At 38.3% G+C, this 21,573-nt stretch overlaps 2 protein-coding genes and 1 non-coding gene across 6 annotated transcripts; 1 reads left to right on the forward strand and 2 right to left on the reverse strand.

Annotated features, from left to right (window-relative positions):
• Positions 1 to 4,402: 4,402 nt before the first annotated feature.
• On the reverse strand, positions 4,403 to 14,042 carry slc25a10a (solute carrier family 25 member 10a). 4 transcript variants are annotated; one of them, XM_059347113.1, is made up of 14 exons: positions 13,989 to 14,042; positions 13,728 to 13,888; positions 12,510 to 12,845; positions 10,491 to 10,574; positions 9,806 to 9,925; positions 8,633 to 8,747; positions 7,078 to 7,126; positions 6,625 to 6,666; positions 6,485 to 6,528; positions 5,917 to 5,987; positions 5,747 to 5,839; positions 5,587 to 5,664; positions 5,383 to 5,439; positions 4,403 to 5,254 (listed from the first exon to the last, which is right to left on the reverse strand). In XM_059347113.1, exons 5-14 carry the CDS (start codon positions 9,887 to 9,889, stop codon positions 5,153 to 5,155), a joined length of 735 nt encoding a protein of 244 aa, XP_059203096.1. In that variant the 5' UTR covers positions 9,890 to 9,925; positions 10,491 to 10,574; positions 12,510 to 12,845; positions 13,728 to 13,888; positions 13,989 to 14,042; the 3' UTR covers positions 4,403 to 5,152. The 4 variants fall into 4 exon arrangements, with proteins under 4 accessions (XP_059203096.1, XP_059203097.1, XP_059203095.1 ...); XM_059347114.1 differs by lacking the exon at positions 13,989 to 14,042 and having other exon boundaries at positions 12,510 to 12,826; positions 13,728 to 13,974; XM_059347112.1 differs by lacking the exon at positions 13,989 to 14,042 and having other exon boundaries at positions 12,643 to 12,845; positions 13,728 to 13,974.
• A 299-nt stretch (positions 14,043 to 14,341) lies between these two features.
• Positions 14,342 to 14,413, forward strand: trnae-cuc (transfer RNA glutamic acid (anticodon CUC)). The gene has a single exon. It is a non-coding gene; the product is annotated as a tRNA-Glu (tRNA).
• Positions 14,414 to 15,881: 1,468 nt separating this feature from the next.
• Positions 15,882 to 20,133, reverse strand: mrpl12 (mitochondrial ribosomal protein L12). Its single transcript, XM_059348258.1, has 5 exons — positions 19,959 to 20,133; positions 18,276 to 18,474; positions 18,117 to 18,188; positions 17,791 to 17,928; positions 15,882 to 16,481 (listed from the first exon to the last, which is right to left on the reverse strand). The coding sequence occupies exons 1-5, from the start codon at positions 20,015 to 20,017 to the stop codon at positions 16,365 to 16,367; spliced, it is 585 nt and encodes a 194-aa protein (XP_059204241.1). The 5' UTR covers positions 20,018 to 20,133; the 3' UTR covers positions 15,882 to 16,364.
• Between the last annotated feature and the right edge of the window lie 1,440 nt (positions 20,134 to 21,573).

Here is a 21,573-nt window from a genome sequence, read left to right on the forward strand (position 1 = left end):
GCTATGTTGTATGGCATCTCTGCTCCCTAGAGCAATATTGTAGCCTGTGAGGAGAAAAACATGCTTTGTGTGCGCAGAGTCCTTGTAAGTTTAATACATATTGGCTAAAATTTTGTGTCAAAAAAGCTGTGTCAAAATAAATAATTTCACTGGTTACATTTTCGTGTCATGACCTATCAACACATGGCTCATTTGAATATTCAAATGAGCCATGTGTTGATTTGCCACAACATGCCCTAGCCAGTTGCTACCACCAGGCTGTCAAACAAGCTCTCAGCGACTGAAAGTCTGAAAATGCCAAAGCGAAAGACCTCCTTTAACCCGGAATGGGCAAGAGAACACGGGTTTCTTACAAAAAGTAAGAGGGATGAGTTTCATTTTTTTGTACATTATGTCGAATCGATGTAGATGTAAGCAGCAAAGGCAAAGCAGCTATCGAGAGACATGCTAACACTGACAAGCATCGAGTTAATCGGAGTACAACTCTGCTTAAAACCGGATCATACCAAACAAATATCTGCTTCCGTGTATGCAAAGTGTCCTCCTTTTTGATGTGAAGGAAATGGCCACCCTACAAGCGTGTTCAGATGTGTGCATCACTTTTAAGTGTCCTCTGGAAACATTTCTGTTGTGTTGTGGTCTATTTGCAGCGCTTTTTCTTATTGTGTTGTGTTTTGGTCTTGGCAGCGTTTTCTAAATGCTGTGCTTGTGTTGTCAAATTGATGAAGATGTTTTCTCAATTTGCTTTTGTTTTGTGTATTTGTATGTGTTTTCTTAAGTTGCAGCGCTGTGAGCTCTCAGGGCCACTGTACAAATGACCACCAAGCGGAAGTAAATATAGATATTCATACAGCAGAATGTCATTCACTTTAACTTAAAATGTTACCCATTCCTGAAAAAAACATTAAAATTAATGTTTTCAATATGTTAGTTGTTTTTTTTAGATTTTTTTCTTATTGCAATCCAGTCACATACAGGTCAAAGACCCGAGTCATAAGTTGTTTTGGTGTTGACTTTCCATTAAGATGCAAATATCTCGTCAGTTTTTACCATTATCGCAGTGGAACTGAAACCTTGTTAATGCAGTCTGAACACCATGAAATTGAATGTCTGTCCTTTGCATGTTTTTCATCAAACAGCTGACAACATTGTGTTTAGTCTTGTATTTGCACAGGTCATGTTTCCATGTGAGAGAGAAATGTGCTCTGTTTGATAAGACTTTGAGACGATTTTCAAGGTAGTGGCTGGAATTAAATTTAAAAAAAAAGGTGCAACGTGTTTATTCAAGAGCTTCCTATCAGGATTAAACCAAAGCTAAAGATATTTTTTAACATCTGGCATAACAGTTATTCCAGTATGAACTATCAAATTCCGTTCCAAAGTATTCACTTTCTCCTCTTTCGTCTTTCTCCTCTTTTTCCAGAAATGAAGATAGACAGAGAAATAAGGTATGCTCTCTCTCTCTCTCTCTCTCTCTCTGTCTCTCTCTCTCTATGTGTGTGTCTGCATCCCCAATGGATGTTTTCCAGCACAGTGGTCAGTCTGTATTCTATCAGTGATAGAGTGCCTGATAAAGAGGAAACTACAAACATAAACCTGCGTCTTCTCTACAAAGTAGTTTTTCAGTGGGAAAAAGACGGACGTACACGGTGCATTATGTGTCATTACCAACCCATGTCATCGCGCTGCTCTTTCAATGAGCTCCATGACAACCACAGATGATAACTGTCTGACTTTTTGTGCAGGTGTAACAGGGTTGTTGTGTAATCTGTCCATTAACTATGAAGCCACAAAAGAGCTGATTTGGATAAATATTTCCCAATTCACATAAAGGAATGGTTTGGATTTTTGAAGTGGAGTTTTATGAGAGACTTATCCACAGTCAGTGTGTTACACACAGTGGATGACGGTCAGCACGCCTCCAGTTTGGAAGCAAGCATGCAGTGCTGTGGAGGAAGGCAGCAGAAAAATGTTTTTTAGCCACCTAAAAAAAGTATAAGTTTAAGTTTTATACTATATTTAAAATATATAAAAGAACTTCTCAAAGCTACAAGACAAAAACAGTAATTTTACCTCACAGGATATGGAAGTTGCAGGTCTATTGCTGCCTCATTGTGTTAGTTTGTTTGTGTAATTGTGTGAATTTGGTGTTTAGAATAGAATGGAATAGAATTGAGTCTTCATTGTCATTGCATGGTAGTATAAAAAAATATTTTAGCACAACAAAATTGAGGCACAGCTCTCCCGTCAGTGCAAAAAAGATAAATATTAAATAAATAACCAACCAAGGCATGCACCAGTCAAACAAACAAACAAACAAACAAACGGGGAAAAAATGGACATCACACAAATCACAAAAGTAAGGGACTGTAAACAGAGACACATTGTAAAGGAAAAACCTATTACACACATGTCGCACAGAGAAAAAGCTAATTAGTTTATTTGAAATATTTAGTTTAGGTTCACCAAAGTCACACAGTAAAATAAACAAATTAGCCAATTGTGGCAGTGGTAGACAAGCAGTTCCTGTGATCATTGAGGTAAAATTACTGTTTTTGTGAAAAAAGAGTCTGGTGTGAAGAGCACGGCTCTAGTTCCCTCTGCATAAACCTAATCAGGGCTGTCTGACAGGAATGTAAAGCTGTTAAAATATTCTAAATGTAGCATGATATTGTTTTGCTGCTGCCCCCCGTCCACAGCAGTACACTGCTTAGCTTCCATGCCAGTTCTCCTGCCTGTTTCTCCAATTTGGAGGCGTGCCGACCGCCATCTACTCTTAATAATACGCTGACTACGGATAAGTACGTCATACAACCCCACTACAGAAAACCAGAACTGTTCCATTAATCTCCTTTTATATGTCACTCAACAGGTTGGACTACACCGACAGTCACAAAATCTTCTTTTTCTTTACTTTTACATCAGAGAATGAAAAGTAAAGTTCTCATGAGTTTTACCCTGAATAAAACTCTCATCACTCAAACACTGACACTGATATAGACAGTGAGTAAACCATGGAGCATGGAACAATATCAAGTGTCTTTTAAAGTTGAATATGATGGATTGTTGCTTCTCTGTAAAACATAATACTTGGAAAATAACACCTGGAACAATAAGAAAGAAGAAGCCACAAACCCACATACTGCTACCAAACCAAGACTCACATTTTTTCTCAGAATCAAAAATGTGAATCTTCAAGTGAACATCGTTTCACAAAAAGCGGCTGCTTGTCTTCGTAAAAGTGCAGCTATATTACATGAAAGTGTTCCTAATTGGTAACTTTTGTTAAGTCTGAACCAGCCAGTTTAGGTAAGTAATTCTGTTTAAGAGTGAGAAGAAGTTACAGGCAGCTGAATATGAGCAGCTTAACAGTGCTCAGACTGACAGAAGTTCACTATGGAAACAAATAAGGCAGTGGCCCACAAGCAGATAAGAAGAGATTGTTTTATTGATTAAACCGGTCTTGTTTTCTCTGTTTTAAACTACAGCATTTTTCCTAAGTTAAGGAACGTCCTCTCAGGGATCAACAAAGATATCTTGCTTCTTAAATTGCCTTCTAACACAAACTTAAAAACACTTTCCAAGATTTGAAAATAAATAATCTTCTTTTGGCAATGGTCACAAACAAATGCACAATATATCAACATACAGTAGGCACATTATTTTTCAGTGTTACACTGTCCCCCAGAGGGCAAAGAAGGCCTTGTATTAAAGAAAATGCCTGGTGCACAACTCATTAGGATTAATCAGCTGGTATGAACTTTAAAGACCTCTGGCTACAAGTTTACTAAACCTTCTTTTCACAACCTTTGTGTCAGATTTATCACTGTACGTTTCATCTGTGGTAATGAAACTGTTTTGGCATTGTAAGTTTACACAGTTCAAGAAGAAAAGAAAATCATAACGTGTCACCATTTATTTAATTGCAGTGTCTTATCTGAAAGGGTTAGTTCAGGATTTGTAAGTGGGGTTGTATGCCGTACTTATCCATAGTCAGTGTATTACATATGGTTGATGGTTTTTTTGATGATTGGAGAAACAGGCAGGAGAACTGGCATGGAAGCTAAGCAGTGTAATGCTGTGGACGGGGGGCAGCAGCAAAACAATATCATGCTACATTAAGAATATTTTCACAGCTTTTCCCTCCTCTCAGACAACCCTCGTTAGAGGGAACTAAAGTCGTGCTACGCTCTCTTCAGACCAGACTCCTTTTACAAAAACAGGAACTTCTTGTCAACCACTGCCACAATTGGCTAATTATCTGATAGCAAATATCTAAATGTCACACAATAACACAAACAAACTAACAGATTGAGGCAGTAGACCAGCAACTTTCATGTTCTGCGTGGTATAATGATTGTTTTTGTCAATGGGGTCCGGTAGCTTTGAGAATTTTTTAAAAATATTTTAAATATAGTATAAAACTTAAACTGATCATTTTTTTAGGTGGCTAAAAAACATTTTTCTGCTGCCTTCCTCCACAGCACTGCATGCTTAACTCCAAACTGGAGGCGTGCTGACCATCATCCACTGTGGGTAACACACTGACTGTGGATAAGTGCCTCATAAAACTCCACTTCAAAAACCCAAACCATTCCTTTATGTGAATTGGGAAATATTTATCCAAATCATATTTATCCAAATCAGCTCTTTTGTTGCTTCTTTTGGGGGCAGCAGTAGACCAGCAACTTTCATCTTTTGCATGGTAAAAAATTACTGTTTTTTAAGTGGAGTCTGGTAGCTAGTGTATAGATGGACATAATGGCTTCAGTTTCCCATCAGAAAGAGCTGTCTGATGACAAGGTGAAATGAAAAATTTTTAAATATAGTATAAATTAAACTGATTTTTTCACTTTCTTTACTACAGACACAGAAACTAAGCAATCTAGTGCTAACCACCATCTACCTTATGTAATACACTGACTGCGGATAAGTACCTCATACACCCCGCTTCAGAAATAATGTTGCATGAAACTATTTGGGGGTTTTTTAGACGTGCATTGTGGCTTACTTCCTCTTGGTTCTTGTTGTTAGTGGTAACTAGCGGCCTCCTGCTGAGCTGATTTTGTAAAAATAGGATTCATGATGCTGCTGTCCAAGATGGAGAACTAGTTAAACTTTATGGAACCCTTGAAGTTCCACTTTTTCAGTCTCAGGTGACTACCACTGTGCCGAAATGTTGCCTCAGTTGCTCGAGGAATATGAAGGTGAAGACTGTGTGAGGAATGAGACGAATAGCTGCAGGAACAAGGCCCTGGACATAGATCACATCATTATTTCAGCAAGTTAAAAGTAGCAAGTTTCATACAATAAAAATATAACGGTTCGTGTCAGCAGCGTGAAACATCATGTCTTTGTGTTAGCAATGAAAGTGACATCCACCTTGTAAAATGCCTCCGGGCCCAGTCTTGCCATTTCTCTAAGACAGTGGAAAACACCCTGCAACAAGGAGACACAAAAACTAAGACATGTCAAGCTGTGTTACTCTCCACACGGTTCATGCATAAAACATACATGTCAGAGTGACAAGAGGGAGACCAAAAGAGTAAACAGAGTATAGAGATACTGTATTGGACACAACCTCACCCCATATTCCAGTTTTGAGTTCATTAATCTTGTTTTAACAACATCAAGTGGTTGGCACAGGATTGTGGCACAGCCTCCCTGTGCAGAAAAGGAGAAAAGGTGTCTTCATTTTGGAAAAAGTGCCATACATACACACACATTGACTGAGTGAGTCACTTACTGCAAACACACTGGCCAGGAAGTGGGTGAGGATGCTGTCAGTCAGGTAACCAGTGGCCAGAACCAACTGCTTGGACTGGTCGTAACAGGACAGCTGCGTGGACAACATGCATACGTAATACAAGACAATGCAGCAGCTTTTTGTAATTCAGTTGTTGTATAGCGCTTTACCTGTCCGACGGAGACCAGTGCACCTCTACTAGAAGCCACTGAAGCACCGGAGAACAGTTTCCTCATTCCCTCTGCAAGTAAAACGTCACAATGGAGGACATATGAAGGAGAAAAGGGCAGTGTAAAAGGGTTGCTCTAAAAGATCCTATATCATAAAATGGCCCTTTTTTTTATTATAAAGCAGATGTATTCAGTAATTGTGCCGTTACAGTGGATGATGATTGCTGAGATGTTGGTAAGTAGCTAAAGGTGTTTTTCGCCTTTGCAAATGGTGTAAGAAAGGCTAACAGCGGGGACAGTGGGAAGTGGGAACCATGGGTAGCCGTTTATTTCCATCACAACAGCATGGTCTGGAGAGCAGTGCAGACTGACGGCGAGTGGGAACCCCACAGCGACTCAAATGGACTAACATTTTTTTCTTTCACATTTTTACCCTTTGTCACTTCCTGGAAATGTAACAAATTATCCTTTTTTTTTCAGCTGTTGTTGTTCTTGTTTCAAGTTGTTTGTCAGTGTGCGGACCCTTTTCCTGTCTCATACAAAGTAAGAAAGCGCTTATAAAACTTACCCTCCTTCCAAACACGTAAGAGTCCGTCTAGTGCGTGAGCATAACTGGAGGAAGAAAAATAAACTCACAATGTGATTTTGATGACCACAAACAGTTCCCACTACATAAAAAATCCATTCCCATTTTCAACTTTTTCTTACTTTCTCCTGAGCTCTACTTGCAGTTTGACGTCATTCTGCATCCTGCACAGATTATGATAGTAATTCAAAGCCATTTAATTGTCAGGAAGACTAACCATCAGTGATTGCCCTTCTGTTGAAAACGGTGAAAATTGGCCAATTAAACTTGAAGGTGAACAGAGAAAGGTTTCAGCTTTTTCTGTTACTGACGTTGAATCAAAGTTGAACATCAATCCAATCCTGAATTTTACATGGCAGAATTTCTTGGTATTTGGAGGGAACGTGTTTTAGTAGGATTACAATTATGTTAATTGCATAGTTTCAGCACTGCATTGTACAAGCCAAGTGAAAGTGCAGGTTGTGACATCTAACACTTTAGAGTCTGTGTTAGTAATACAAAAGAGTTTATCATTAAATCTCATTCAAAAAGCAAATTCACAGACAAATTATAATGAATATATCTACTAATCTCACCGGACATTCACCAGGTCAGCTGGTGTCCCAATGAAACCACCTACAAACCCTGTCAGAGAAAAACACATTGAGTTGAGACATTACAGTAAAAATTATTGGGGGTTTTTTCCATGCAATATTATTATGAAATTATGGGCTATTTTGCTTCTATGCCATGTCTTTTTTCAGACAAGTTGTCTAACCTCCAAATAACACATTTAAGTGTTTATTATCATTATTATTATTATTTCCACCTGTAGATTTCTACTAAATTTACCAAAAGTAAGAATTAGATAATGCCACGTTTGCATATTAAAACATAAGATTTCAGAAAACTTACAAATACAGATCATTGTCTTAATGTAAGTAAGTAACTAGGGAAGTTCCGTGTAGATATCTAGCGGTTAAAAATATTCACCCACTTCATGTTTAATGTATGAAATTCTACAATACATATCTTTTAAGTCTGTTTTCTCCAGTTTAGTTTATTTTGTATCATATTCTGAGAAAGAAATTTCCACTTCAGTATCACTATACTGACCTAAAATGCCTAAATGCAGTAACTACGCAAAAGGTAAAACTGAGAAAAACTGCTTTAATTTTTTTTTAACTGGCCAGCCAAATGGGTTATAGGTAGGTAAGTGATATGATACTTATTTATTTCCCAAAAACGTAGTTACTGCATTGCTGTAAAAGGTTCTAATAGTAATGCAGAAACAGAGTGCAGTAACTAGAATGTTGTTGTCTTCATTCAGCTTTTATATTTTGTTTAGAGTGAATGAACATGTTCAAAGTGATTTTGTTATAAATGTATTTAAAAGTGTTTAACAACTCGATTCAAAGATTTGTGTATTTTAGACTTAATATTATGAAGAAATGTTATATTTTAGTCTTAATATAATTTTATCGCACTTTTTACTTAATCACTACTTAGATAATAATTTACCTTTTAAATAAACTTATAATTTCTGTTATTTTTATCTTTAAATTAGTATAAACATCCAAAGCAGACCATGGTTAGTGCAATTTCTGCTTGGTTTTGAGTTGGATTTTGTGGTTTTCATATAAGTATTTCTCTGAAATAAAGCAAAATTGAAATCTAAAACTTTGATGTCTGTTTCACAAGATGAAACAGACATCAAAGTTACAACTCAAGTTCGACTAAAGATGTAGTTACTACAGTTAGGTTTGTAGGGCATATATATACACCTAAGTTTCCACTTCTGTTCCTATCTATATTGTGAAAGTTTTTACAGAGGGGTTTGATCATACACAGTTGCTCATAAAGTTGGAATAAATCTTCTTCTTTTTTTTTTTTTTTACCTCTTTCCATGAAATGATTGTGACAATGTGATTTATTCTTGACGGATAAAGTGTATGTTCTCAAACATTTGTTAATCAATCTCAATTAACAGAGGATTGTGTCTGAAAAACAACATTATTCCAACTTTATGGGCAACTGTGTATAATTAATAAGATAATGCCTTATTGGTATATTAAAACAAAACATTTCAGAACACAATAATTGTCTTAGTGCAAGTAATCCACTGGGGAAGTTTCATGGTGATCAACATACCTCCAAATGCACCCAGTAAGACTTTCTGGTAGAAAGGCATGAGACCGTTGTGCTTCCTGTTCATCTCGTCTCTGACAGTTTCATAAATGGCAAATCGTGACAAAGAATATGTCATCTAGGGGAACAAAAAAAGAACACTATCTAAGATTGTTGAGCATGGATAAAGGGGGAGCATGACTAAATACAGGTGCATCTCAAAAAACTAGAATATCATGAAAAAGTTTAAAAAAAAAATTGTCAATCATTTCAGAAAGTGAAACTTATACATTATATAGATTTATTATGGGTAGAGTGAAATATTTCAAGCCTGTTTTTCTTGTAATTTTGATGATTCTTAGAGATAATGAAAACCCAAAACTCAGTGTCTCAGAAAATTAGAATTTTGTGAAGAAGTTCAATATGTGAGTCCTGGGTCAGTGGTGGTTTGGGTCCATGTCCTCTGCTGCTGTTGGTCCACTGTGTTTTCTGAAGTCCACAGTCAACATAGCAGCCATCTAGCAGGACATTTTAGAGTCTTCATGCTTCCACAAGCTCTTTGGAGATGCTGCTTTCATTTTCTAGCAGGACTTGGCACCTGCCCACACTGGCAAAGGTACCAAAAGCTGCTTCAATGACCATGGTGTTACTGGGCTGGACTGGCCAGCAAACTGGGCTGACCTCAACCTCATAGGAGTCTATGGGCTGTTGTAAAGAGGAAGGTGAGAGACACCAGATAACCTGAAGGCTGCTATAAAAGCAACATGGGCTTCCATTACACCTCAGCAGTGCCACAGGCTGATCACCTCCATGTCACGCCGTATTAATGCAGTAATTCATGCAAAAGGAGGCCAAACCAAGTATTGAGTGTATAGAAATGAACATACTTTTCAGAAGCATGACATTTGTGTTTAAAATATCCTTTTTTCTTCTTAATGATCTTATGTAATATTCTAATTTTCTGAGACACTGAGTTTTGTGTTTTCATTATCTCTAAGCCAGAATCATCAAAATTACAAGAAAAACAGGCTTGAAATATTTCACTCTATGTGTAATGAATCTATATAATATACGAGTTTCACTTTCTGAAATAACTGAAAAAAAATATTGAGCTTTTTCACGATATTCTAATTTTTTTTAGATATACCTGTGTGTGTGTGTGTGTGTGTGTGTGTGTGTGTGTGTGTGCCCACCCACCTGCCGGCAGATGGACGCACTGAGGCCAGTGTAGAGAGCCAGGTAACCTTCTCTCCTCACCACGTTGGCAGCCATGCCAATCATCCTCTCCCTCACCTCCTGCTGCGTCTGTAAGTGCACCTGGAAATGAAGATGGAAGCAGGAGATGAGGGTTTGTCACACTTTTAGTGAGAGTTTCAACTACCTGCACAAGTGTGAAGTCTGCTCCGGTCTAAAACAGCTTCTACAATAAAAGCTGTGCTATTCAGATAGAGCGGTGACGCCAGTAGCCTATTCTTAATATCACCACAAACATTCAGACGGCGTGTTAAGTTTTAAAAAAATCAATTCAATAGTTGGGTAATAGGAATAGGAAATACAAAATGTAACCATTACCTATTTCTGCCATCATTTTATTCCCTTTAAAGCATCCAAACAAGCCTATTGATTCAAGGTATTTCAGGCACATCATTTCCAAAATGATTCTCGAGACCAAATTTTAGGAAATTGGGTAAACTAATCATTGCCATAAAAACAGCAAGCTATTCTTGAAGTCAGTGCCAATAAGAAAAGAGAGGATAAATAAAATGTTAACATTTCCACAATGCAATCCAGAAGCACCCCAGACAGATCAATGAGGCCTCAGCTTCACAATTTCATGAAGTGTAAACTGTGCTACTTAAATTAAAAATAATTAATCGTTTACCTTAATTAAATCCAGAGGGTGTGTTAAACAGGCCGCCGCGCTGGCAGAAACTCCGCCAAAATACCAACGAGAGACGCGATTCTCCTGCATGTTGTTAGAGAAACAAAGTCAGAAGCAAGAAGGCAAAGAGTGTTGGCTTCTCAAAGGTTGCTGGGATGGCTTTGTGCAAGGCTGCTCTCTCTTCATCCTTTCCCCTCAGCGCTGCTGCTGATGGTTGGAAGCCGCTCATATTAAATGCACAAAACTCAGTACTCTATGTGAATCTGCGTTTTTGTTCCTGGAAAAACATATGGCTGAACTTGTCCAGTGGAGTCAGTGCAGAGCCTTACTCCATCTTTCTGTGCCAAGGAAAGGAGTGCAGCTGGTTTGTGTGAGGAAGCGTACGTGACTAATATAAAAATAGTAAGACAGCTCGACTGCTGCTCTAGGTCAAATGTCAAACATATATTTGTCAAGAATAGACGCTGTTTTCCGAGCTATTATACTGCTCAGTCCAAGGGTCACACAAAGGGTCAAGAGGTCAAACACATATCGCATGTCTTCACTCCTATTCAGCTAAGAACATTAATCAACGGTTGGACAACTGTTCATGAGTTATTCTTATGTTTTCTGGCGGTTTTTAAAGCCTATGTGTCTGCTTTGGTTCTTAAGCATGACATGATTTTCAATGAGTAGTGCAGCAGTGGCATGAATGGGCAGCCTGGCACTGAACTGTGTGTGCTGACTCAGAGAGGGAGGGGGATCATGACAGATGACAGAAACAGTAACTGGATACGCGCTCCAAGTCAGAGCAAAGGCGAGACATGAGCAAACACTCTCCGCTGCAGGATCGGACACATGGAGAGTTGTGTGATGGTACCCAATCATAGTTCTGAATAAGGTTTCTGTCCTGTTGGTCTCTAGACAATAACTGCACTCCACTGCACACAAACAGACACTGAACTGTGACCTGTGGATTTTTGACAGTAGGAACAAATGACCAATGTGTTCGTAAGGTTTGGAAGACTTTTTGGCAGTCATCATTAAAGGAATACTACTGCAGGATTTTCCTTAAAAAACAATGCAAACAAAACAAAACAAAACAAAAAAACAACAACAATTAACTGATCGTCTCTGTCAATCGTCACTAATGTTCCACTTAATGTGTCTTTATCTGCAGAGAACCTGCCCTCTTCCTGTATTTTCTATTTTATTTTTATTTTGCTGTGCATGGGACATTTCTGGGTGCCACCCTTTGGGCATAAAGCAATGGAAACGACCACACAGCGCTGGAAAAATGCAAATATACAAAACCAAATGCCAAGCAGGCAAAGGTTGTTTGAAAGAAAAGTGAATCTCGGGTTTGCTTTCACTGTTGTTGAGCCAGACCGAGTCTGAACGTTGTGTGTGGAAACACTGAGCAACTATTCCTGCGTAGTGTCTTCAAGTGCATACTTTAAAACCAATCACAATAAGGACCACTCTGTTGTGTCTCTGTTGTGGCCGATAATATTATGATAAATGCTCTGTATTCTGAGTTCTTCTACCACTGAAAACCCGAGTTTCCTGCTGTGATATTCTGCATTTTTAGATTTCGCTGAAGTGAAATGCTCAATCGCACCCCAGGATGTATCTCTAAATTACCTGCATTGATTGCACATAGTTATCAGGAAGTTTAATTTTTGTTATTTTGTTTTTTCTCAGTTAAAGTTGATTTGATGTCATGTGCTGCATGTGTGCAGTGAGCCAAGTAACCCTATAAAACAGCCTGAAACCATCATCACTAACACAGCAGGCTCACTTCTCAGCACATGATTCTCCGTGATAATTTTCCGACTCTCACCAGGACTGAATTACATCGTTTTTTGTCATTTTGACATGTCGCAGTTGGAAAGTTACAGAGCTTCACTTTCAGGGTCATGGTCACTGTCATGTGACTTAATGTTAGTGACACCTGCGTTTTACCTGCTAGAAAAAGTCAAAATGTGGGCTGTAAAAAAGTGGATTTCCATTTATATTCTTCACATTTTTCTCACTCACAATTGCTTGCTTAGTGCCATTTAACTTTTATTTTGAGCACTTCCATTTGTATTCATTCATTCAGTCAGTCATGGTCTTTCCATTTTCTCCATTGATGCTTTTTTTTTTTTTTTTTAGCAAAATATCGGACAACCCTTTTGAAAGCCGACTTCAATAGGCTCTTCAGTGTGTTTTCCAGTACATCAGTCTATTATTCCTCCTAGTTTCAGCTGTCACCATCTCCAGAAGGAGTTGACTGGCATGTACTTCAACCTGAGAGTTTTGCTGCATTTCATCCTCCTTCGCACTATTCATCCATCGTCCTTTTTGTCAGCTGCCTGGCAATGTAGGTAAAACCTGCAATGAAACATCAAAAAGGTGGCCACTTTAATGCACACCATTCAGAACTTACATTTTTTCATGCACAGACCGCCAAAAGAAAAATTTACATTTTTGTTGCTTTTATCAAATCCTCAACCTGTTGTTAAAATAGGGAATTAATCAAAGCAAAAATAAATACAATAGGCTTTGTTTTCAACCTAAATTATCCAATTGATTGTTTCCCTGCACCTCCACCGTGTACCAGTTATAAGCTGATTGCATCATTGTTAGTCAATGCTAGTGTAATTGAAGTGGTTGGATGAATTGGTTTGTATTTTAAACCCATGTTAAATGGACCTTGGGTCATTCTGAATCTACTCTCATAAGGGCTATTGATAAAACCATAATTTAACTGACAGGTGTCTGTTTGGACCTAATAACCATTATAATATCCTGAGATTGTTAACATTTGGTATTACCCTAGAGGGAGCTCTTGGGAATCAAAGTGTGTGTTACATGGCAGGAAGTTACCTGTCAGGGAAGGTATATGTAGACGCCCCCTGGTGGCATATGTGGTGATGCCTATGCTGCCAAATGTTTAAGTAAAGCCGCAAGAAACTGCTCCTGTAGTCTGTGTCCTCCTCCAACAAATTCTGATCCTCAATGTTATAAGCATGTAATCCTATTAGTCCATTTAGATCAGGGATGGGCAACTTAAATGCTGGAGGGGGCCACAATTTTTTATCGACACTACCACAGGGCCACATATAGGACCGTGGACTTAACCAGATATGATGAAACTGCAATTGTAAATATGTTTACAGTGCAGTAATTTAACATATTTCATGCTAAAATGCATGTATAACAGTACAAATAAGAATACAAAAGGTTTGAAGCAAATAAAAAATAACCACTTACTGTGATTTCTTCTTTTTTTCAGTGCAAGAACAGCAGACCAACATTAATTGCAAGAAGTAATTTTGTGCATTTTAATGCTCAAATGCATGTAGTTGTACTGAGGGCCACTTCAAGTGAGGGTGCGGGCCGTATGCGGCCCCGGGGCCTCCAGTTGCCCATCCCTGATTTAGTTGATAGGAAATACAATGTGAAAAATACACCAAAAGTCCTAGACAGCAACATACTGTATTTCAAGTGTTAAACACAGACTAAATACACCACCTGGTGGCAATCTTCAATCACTGACGTCATGAAGTCAAAGAGTAAACACACACGCGCGCGCCCTCGTAACTGGTGTGGGTTTATCATGGGTGTACATTAGCCTTTTTATTTAGCTAAAGTGAATGGTAGGCCTTCCTTTCAAAAACAACAGTTTGACTCGTCACAGCAGGAAGTGCACATGTGTAACTTATTTGTGATTAGCTCAGGTGTAGCCTACCTTTTAACCTGCTTTTAGTTTCCCAACACGCGGTATACTCATATAGATTGTACAAAATAGGATATACTGTATAAGTTCATAACGTATAGTAATCCAGTTTTTTCCAGTTCGAAATGGTACGTCACTGTCTCTGTCTTCCCTGGTGGTCTAGTGGTTAGGATTCGGCGCTCTCACCGCCGCGGCCCGGGTTCGATTCCCGGTCAGGGAACACGTCTTTTAGCGGCTGGAACTAGCTTAGTGCATGAAGTACAAGTACAGTGGGTGAACTGGAAGTTGCAAATAAGCCAGTTTACTTACTGGCCATTCAGAAAGGTACCAACCCCTCATTATAGTATCTAATCATGCAGCTTGTACTCAAATAAGAATCGTTATTATTCAAATTGATCTATTCTCTTCTTTTTTATGTATTCCCTTTTTGTATTTATTTAGTAAGAAGTGTCTTTATAATCAGTAGTGATGGGACGAACAACACTAGTGCGGCAGCACTGTGCCGAGCAGACAAGAGTGAAACCCCGTATTGGTGCGTGTATCGCTTTAAAAAAAAAATCATGTGACCGATACAGGTGATGTGTCGTTTCTTAGTGCTGCGCCAAAGTGTGTTTACAAGGGAACAAACTGTATCGACATGTTGTGGGTTTGTTGGATGCAGTTTTGCTGTTGCTGTTGGATTTTTGCTTGGCCTCACCTTGTTCCACTGACTTCATGGATCATTCCAAGAAGTTTTCCCCAGTCTGAAATAATTTAACTCTGAATTTTATTACAGACTAATTCGCTATATTTTACATACCAACTCAGTTTAGCATTTACACAAACAAGGTTTTAAGCAAATTTTAAACTCTTCTCATGAACAACTTAACTCAGCAAACAAATTGTACTCAGCAAATGAAATTATACAATGATGAGATCATATTTTAAGTAAAGGACTGGCGATTAAATATTTCACAGGCTGATGTTGGGTTTGCAGCATGTTAGCTTTTCCATTTCATTTTTATTTTGTTTACCTCCAATGATTTTATAACTACTGCAGGGGGCACTATTGAGTGACCAACACAGTGTCAATACAGTGATGACACAGTTTGTGTAGTGTGTCAATACACTCCTTGAGGTATCATCATCCCATCACTAATAATCAGGCTTATCTGGTGAAGTGGGTTGCTAGTCAATGTCCTTACCAATTGCAAGAGGTCTTTATTGTAAGAGGGGGGAAATGAATTTAGTTCATGTGTGTGCATAATATTAAAATGAACAGATTGACTCAAATAATTGGATTAATAAAGTATGCTGTCTCCTTATTTCCAAATTACAACAGGTTTTGAAAATGTATCCTGCTCTTCACGGCAACTGGTTTATATTCATGTCAAAATTGAATTGGCATAATTGACACATTTTTAACTTTAAACAGGTAGCTTCAAACAGCCTCTCATCTGAGGTGATAAAGAAATATGTAGTGGTGTAGTGATCAGAAGCAGCAAAGCAGGATGCAATAAAATATAGGCTAAATATGAATTTCTTCCTTAACAGTTACACTATAAATATTTTCAGTGTCAGTAATGCATCATATGTTTAAAGCAACACAACAGACATTCCTTTAATCTCACAATTCTTCGGTTTTTAAGGTTGCATATTCACTTTTTTCCATTCAGTGACTTATATGAACACATAAGAGAAGGGACAAATATGGATATTTCAACTTTAATCACATTATTAACAATTCTTTAAGTAAGGACTCAACTTTTCCATCCCCTGAAATAGATACAGTATCTGATGTTCTTCATTATGGGGTATGGTACCATGTCCCTACAGCATAATCTTTCCTTCTGTGAAAGGTTAAACATACACAAACAGAATGACCAACTGACTTACTTGGCACCCAGGCCAGTATTTCTGTAGCTTGTTTGCTACACAAGTATCAGACAGACACATGAGCAGACAAAAGGACAAGCAAACAGCGGGACGGCCGTTTGTGCAGGCTGTGTGCCTGGAAAGTTCAGTTTGAGTTGTACTGCCCCACCTGATGCTGTTTAGAGACAATATTAATGTCAGAAGGCATTTCTTTGTTTCCCGGGATGCTCCTCTTGTCATGTAAAAAAAAAAAAAAAAAGAAACTATAGAATGAAGTGCATGGCAGCAAAAGGTGGAGAACAAGTGGGCACGTAGATCTACTCCAAAACGACGGTGCCGCCTGCTGCCTCCAAGGCTGCTTTCAGTTTCTCTGCCTCTTCTTTGGCTACGTTGGCCCGGATTTCCTGGGGAAGAGCCTCCACTAGCTTCTTAGACTGGTTTAAGAAAGGAAGAAAAACAAAAACAAGATTTAGTGAGAGGCCACCCTATCTGTGACAACAGAACTATGAGACTGTCTTGAGAAACCAATAATACATTTTCTTTAACTCTCTGAACCCCACAACGCACCAGATTTAAAAGGCATGTTTGTAGCGGGAGGACAAAGAAAAAAAATACATGGAAAAAAAATTGCCCAAATTACACCATTTAATAAGCAGAAACTGTAAAACCAGAAGTTATCAGATTTTTCCATTTTAAATGGTCCTTGAACTAATGTGTGTTGAAAGTGTTTGGAAATGTAACCAATTTCAAGCTTGTAAAAATAGTCTTTTATCACTTTCTTCTACATTTAAAGTTTGCATAAACCAAATCCTTCAAAAACACTTTTAAAACCCCCCACTGAATTCTACACTAGCCCAACTGTTAAGCCGTGAGTCATCTGAGACAAACAGTCACGTGCCAAAAAAAATTCAGCTGTACACGAGCAAAAAGGGGAGTATGAAAGGTTGTTAACTTAGGGTTGTAAAAATGTCAAATGTACAATATGTAAAGCATGCGGCGCTTCCATATTATTTCAAATATTGGTGGGCCCTTGAAAATATGTATATCAAGAAACCATTTTATTCCAATTTTGTAAAATGAACTATCTAAGAAATACAACACATTTTTTCTTTTATTATTAATGGCATAATATAAGAGTATTTGACTGGACCAAAGACATTTCCGAGGTCTCCCGCAAAAGTACTTCTAACTGATACTGCAGTAAAAAAATGAGGCCACAGTGTGTAAAATGTGATAAGATCAAAAAACACCCTCGGGGTCTGGTCCAATATTAGCAAATCTTCTCAGTATTTTGTTAACTGTGGTGGTAAAGACAGGGCATCCAAACATCCCTGCTTTAAAAAAAAATAACAATGGAACTCAGTTTCCACAGATATTATATCAAACAGGTTACAATAGTGCAACAGAAGAGTCTGATGAAGACTATATTTTCATGCATTACTGTCGGTCTACTTTTGGTACGATCCAGATTATATTGGGTGTGGAACTCTGTAGCAGCATAAAGTGCTGCTACAGAGTATAAAAAGCTGCTGCTCTGTGGAGTTTTCTTGTGTAAAAGTTTCTCAATTAAACACATTGTGTATTTCCTGGAGGTCTAACAAGCCTGTTAAATTATTTTTACAATGTGTAGGTGCCTTGGTGCATTTCTTGGCATATTACTGCCCCCTGCTGTCAGTCTGAAGACGTCACTCCCTGGTATTGACTGATCAGGAATGAGGATTGAGCGCTGATGATGAGACTTACCTGCACCAGATTCAAGCCTTGGATGCAGTTCTTCACTTCCTTTATAAGTTTAACTTTATCTGCTGCCTTTAGGTCCGTCAATTTTACTGTGAAGTGAGTTTTCTCTTTCTTGACTGGTGCCTCTTCCTCTTCTGCTGCCTAATTTCACACAGAGAACAAAAAGCAAATTCATTTGTGCACTTAACTGATAAGAAATCAGCAAAACTGGCAGTGATAAACATTGAGATTGATTAAAATGGAGTCATTTTTGAAGGTGTAGTCTATGGTGGTGCCTTAGCAGATGAAGTGTTCCAGTTATACAATTATCATCTGCTCTCTGTACTTACAGCCGCAGGTACAGCTGATGCAGCCATCGCCCCCATCGGCATCATTCCAACATCCTGAATGTTTAGAGTTTTCTGCAACCAACAGAAACCAGATCATCACTCAGCATGATGCATCACAACAGCCTCAATAGATTCAGTGTTTTCGACTTTTCAACAAACCTTGAGGAGCTGGTTGAGGTCCGACACCTCTAATAAAGTGAGGCTGGCTATGTCATTGACGAGCTGTTTGATTTTGGGGGAATACTCTTTGGGTGCACCGTCTAGTGGAGGGGTGGCGATGGCGTCTGAGTGGGTTGCTGGACTGGTCTTCAGAAGTCGGAGTGCACACAAGGCTGGTGCTTGCCGCAGCAGCTGTTGCCTGTAAAAAGGAAAATGGATTAACTGTGGTCCTCAGAGCTCAAGATAAAACACGTAAAAGTGATATATCCATATGTATCCAGATCCATCTGGCATCAGAAGGTATCATAAATGTTTCTTTACTGATCCATTCTGATCAGACTTATCTCCACAGCTCCTGTTTGACTTTGCCTATGTAGAAACTGTTACCAAAAGCTTAACAGTTGCCATTTGGTGCCCCACATTGAGTACATACGTCCAATCGTCCCTGTCTGACATCACACACTCAATATTTGGCCATTGTTTCTCAGGCCAGACGTGCACTTGAACAGTTATTTAATAGATGCATTTGTATTAAACAATTTGCATTGACCAGTCATTCCCAATTTGGCTAAGGTTACTGGGCCATATTGCATTTTGTTAGATGCATTCACCAACTTCACCTATCTTGATGATAGATTAATAATTAAAGTAAGTTTTAATGCAGAAATGTTGGTTTTCACCTTTCAAATGTGGAGACTTCCTGATTTTCTCCTTTACATCATATTAAACGAGATATATATTTAGTTCTGGACAGTAAAGCTACATATTAGCATATATTACCCTCAGGTGTCCATAAACTACAAGTTGTAAACTTATATTGAATGTTAATTTATCAGTTATCATATCGGTCATTAAAAGCAGGGAATTAACTATTATCTATAGAAAAAATAACATATCATGCAACAACTAAAAATAAACAAATGTTCAGGGTAAAGAGAATGAAATCCACTGTTAAATGAAGTCCACTAAAAATCAAAGACGGGAAGAAAGTCTGCCAAAACAAACCGTTACCTATCCTGCTCACCACATTGTGATCCCCCAGATATAGATATATCCTCTTAATGGGGGTGGAGGATGCACGTACACCAATGCTGTGCTGAACATATATTGCTGTTAGTTGTGGTGGCCCCAGATTAACCAGATCGGTTCCTTAATGCAATGCATGTAGTAGTGAATCTTACTGATGACTGCATCGTTGTATATTGAGCGAATTTAAACAGGTTTACTGTAATTTGGGCTGCAACATTTGAATTTCCAGTCACCCGAGTGTGACCTTGGCTGTAGGAAACATCAGTGCTTTACTGAGGAAATGCTTTACATCTACAACTTAAAGATTTTACGACCAAGACTAAGGACGAAAGCAAAGTATTTCACAAGACTAAATCCAGGAGGCTGAATCCGGGTTAAAAGTTAAACCCGTTTAGGGTTCAGTTACTGCCTGCTGAAGCTAGCGTTAGCTAACACATTTAGCCTTTAAACATGAAACTCCTTTCTGACTGCGGATTAACTACACATAATGTGTTAACACGAGCTGCAGAGACAATAGCATGTTTTATAACCCGAATAGCCGGCAGCAGTCACCGGCTGTCTGCCCTTGAAGATGCAGACAGTGAGCCCCTGATGGACCGTTACCGCTGCCCGGTGTTATGTGACAGGGTTGCCCGCTCGGCGGACGTTACGTACCGGTGTGTGATCGCTGCGGCCCGCAGCGCGGTCCGGAGGCATTGTCTGGTGCAGTACATGATAAATGTAAACTGGAGCCGTTTAATCCCGGGTTCCTTAAAAACTAAAACAAGCCAAGTCTGTCACAGCTTCCAGCCTCTCAGCCTCAAAAGCACATGGCGTCCTCTCTGCGCCTGACCTACCCAGAATGCAATGCGTGAACTGTGAGAAAACCTACGGGAGCCCCATAGGGACAGACAAAACGAAATTGTATTTTTGTATTACTAGTTTGTCAGTGAGTGTATTAATAGTTAGTCCAAATGTGTTTAACCCTCTGGAGTCTCCAAAAGTACCAAATCATGACTTCTTCGTCACATCCAGACTAGAAAACAAAACAGTAAACTGGCTGTAAACTCCATGAGGCCAGTTTCAGTTTGATGATGATATACCAAGTAAAACTGGAGACAAGGTCAAATATATTTAGTATAAAATGATAGTCTTTTGAAAGTTAAGAAAAGATTCAAAACCACATTTTATGTTGGACTAAAGGACTAAAAAATACACAAAATGACCAAAAAAAAGGACACAAAATTATTATTTTTTTTAAAAAGACACAAAATGACAAAAAAAAGACCCAAAGTGACCAAAAACACAAAAATACCATAAAAGACACAAAATTAGAAGACAGAATGACCAAAAAACACAGAGGACACAAAATGACAAAAAAAAAACACAAAATGACAAAAAAATAACTGAAAATGACACAACAACAGACACAAAATGACCAAAAAAGACGCAAATGACCCAAAACAACAAAATTACTTACAAAGACATGAAAAGGATTCAAAAATGGATAAAATAGCCCAAGACTCCATAGAGTTAAAGTACCTGCATTAATTATTTTTTAAAGCTGCTAAATAACTGAAGGGGAGTAGATGTATAAAGTGGCGTGGGGAGAAAATACTCACTAGTCAAAACGTCAAAACACTAAATTGTGCTGTACTTTTTGTATTAGTACAGTACATAGACTTTATAACACAGTACAGTACTACTTATATCTAGTCTTGCAATAGGCAATACCTTTGTAAAACTTTTGTCCGTGCATTTACAAAACCAATGAGGGGCTAAAGAGACAAATATGGGTGAAAATAACATAAAATGAAAATTCCTGGTGACCTCTTACTCCTGCCAAAAGGGCACATGCAAATTCCAAACCAATTGGCAGTAACTCTCAAAGACAAAGACCTAACATTGAACACAATTAACTATATGGGGCCAAAAGGATGCATGTAAAAATAATTACATTTTTCCTCTTTAAAGATTGTTGATTTAATGCCATCTTTTAATATTATATATTGAATTTAATAAACAAAATCAGGACAAAGTATGACTTTTTTGGTTTGGCTCATCTGTTAAGTAGGTCAAATGTCACTGACCCTGTGTTAACATAATTTACAACCGCGTTTCAGTTCCTCACTATGACCACAGGATGGCAGTAGATACTCATGATACCAAGCCTACTGAAGCATGAAATACACATTATGATGGCATTCATGTTGATTGGTATTGCTATTCAAACACAAACTTGTTGTATGAATTGATATATGTCTCTTTATTTTCTTTGCTTGTGTTTGTG

The sequence above is a fragment of the Centropristis striata genome, chromosome 13, assembly GCF_030273125.1.
Source record: "Centropristis striata isolate RG_2023a ecotype Rhode Island chromosome 13, C.striata_1.0, whole genome shotgun sequence".
NCBI classification, from domain to species: domain Eukaryota; kingdom Metazoa; phylum Chordata; class Actinopteri; order Perciformes; family Serranidae; genus Centropristis; species Centropristis striata.

Bases quoted from the DNA above. Each gene is read 5' to 3' on its own strand.
- slc25a10a (XM_059347111.1), bottom strand. From the start codon at position 10,580: ATGCAGGAGAATCGCGTCTCTCGTTGGTATTTTGGCGGAGTTTCTGCC. The intron at 5,840-5,916 runs GTAAAGCGCTAT...TTGTCCACGCAG, and splicing joins CACTGGTCTCCGTCGGACAG to CTGTCCTGTTACGACCAGTC. The intron at 5,440-5,586 runs GTGAGGTTGTGT...TCCTTGTTGCAG, and splicing joins ACTCAAAACTGGAATATGGG to GGTGTTTTCCACTGTCTTAG.
- mrpl12 (XM_059348258.1), bottom strand. From the start codon at position 20,017: ATGTACTGCACCAGACAATGCCTCCGGACCGCGCTGCGGGCCGCAGCG. The intron at 18,475-19,958 runs GTACGTAACGTC...TCCTTTTTACAG, and splicing joins GCCGCAGCGATCACACACCG to GCAACAGCTGCTGCGGCAAG. The intron at 16,482-17,790 runs GTAAGTCTCATC...TTCTTAAACCAG, and splicing joins AAGGCTTGAATCTGGTGCAG to TCTAAGAAGCTAGTGGAGGC.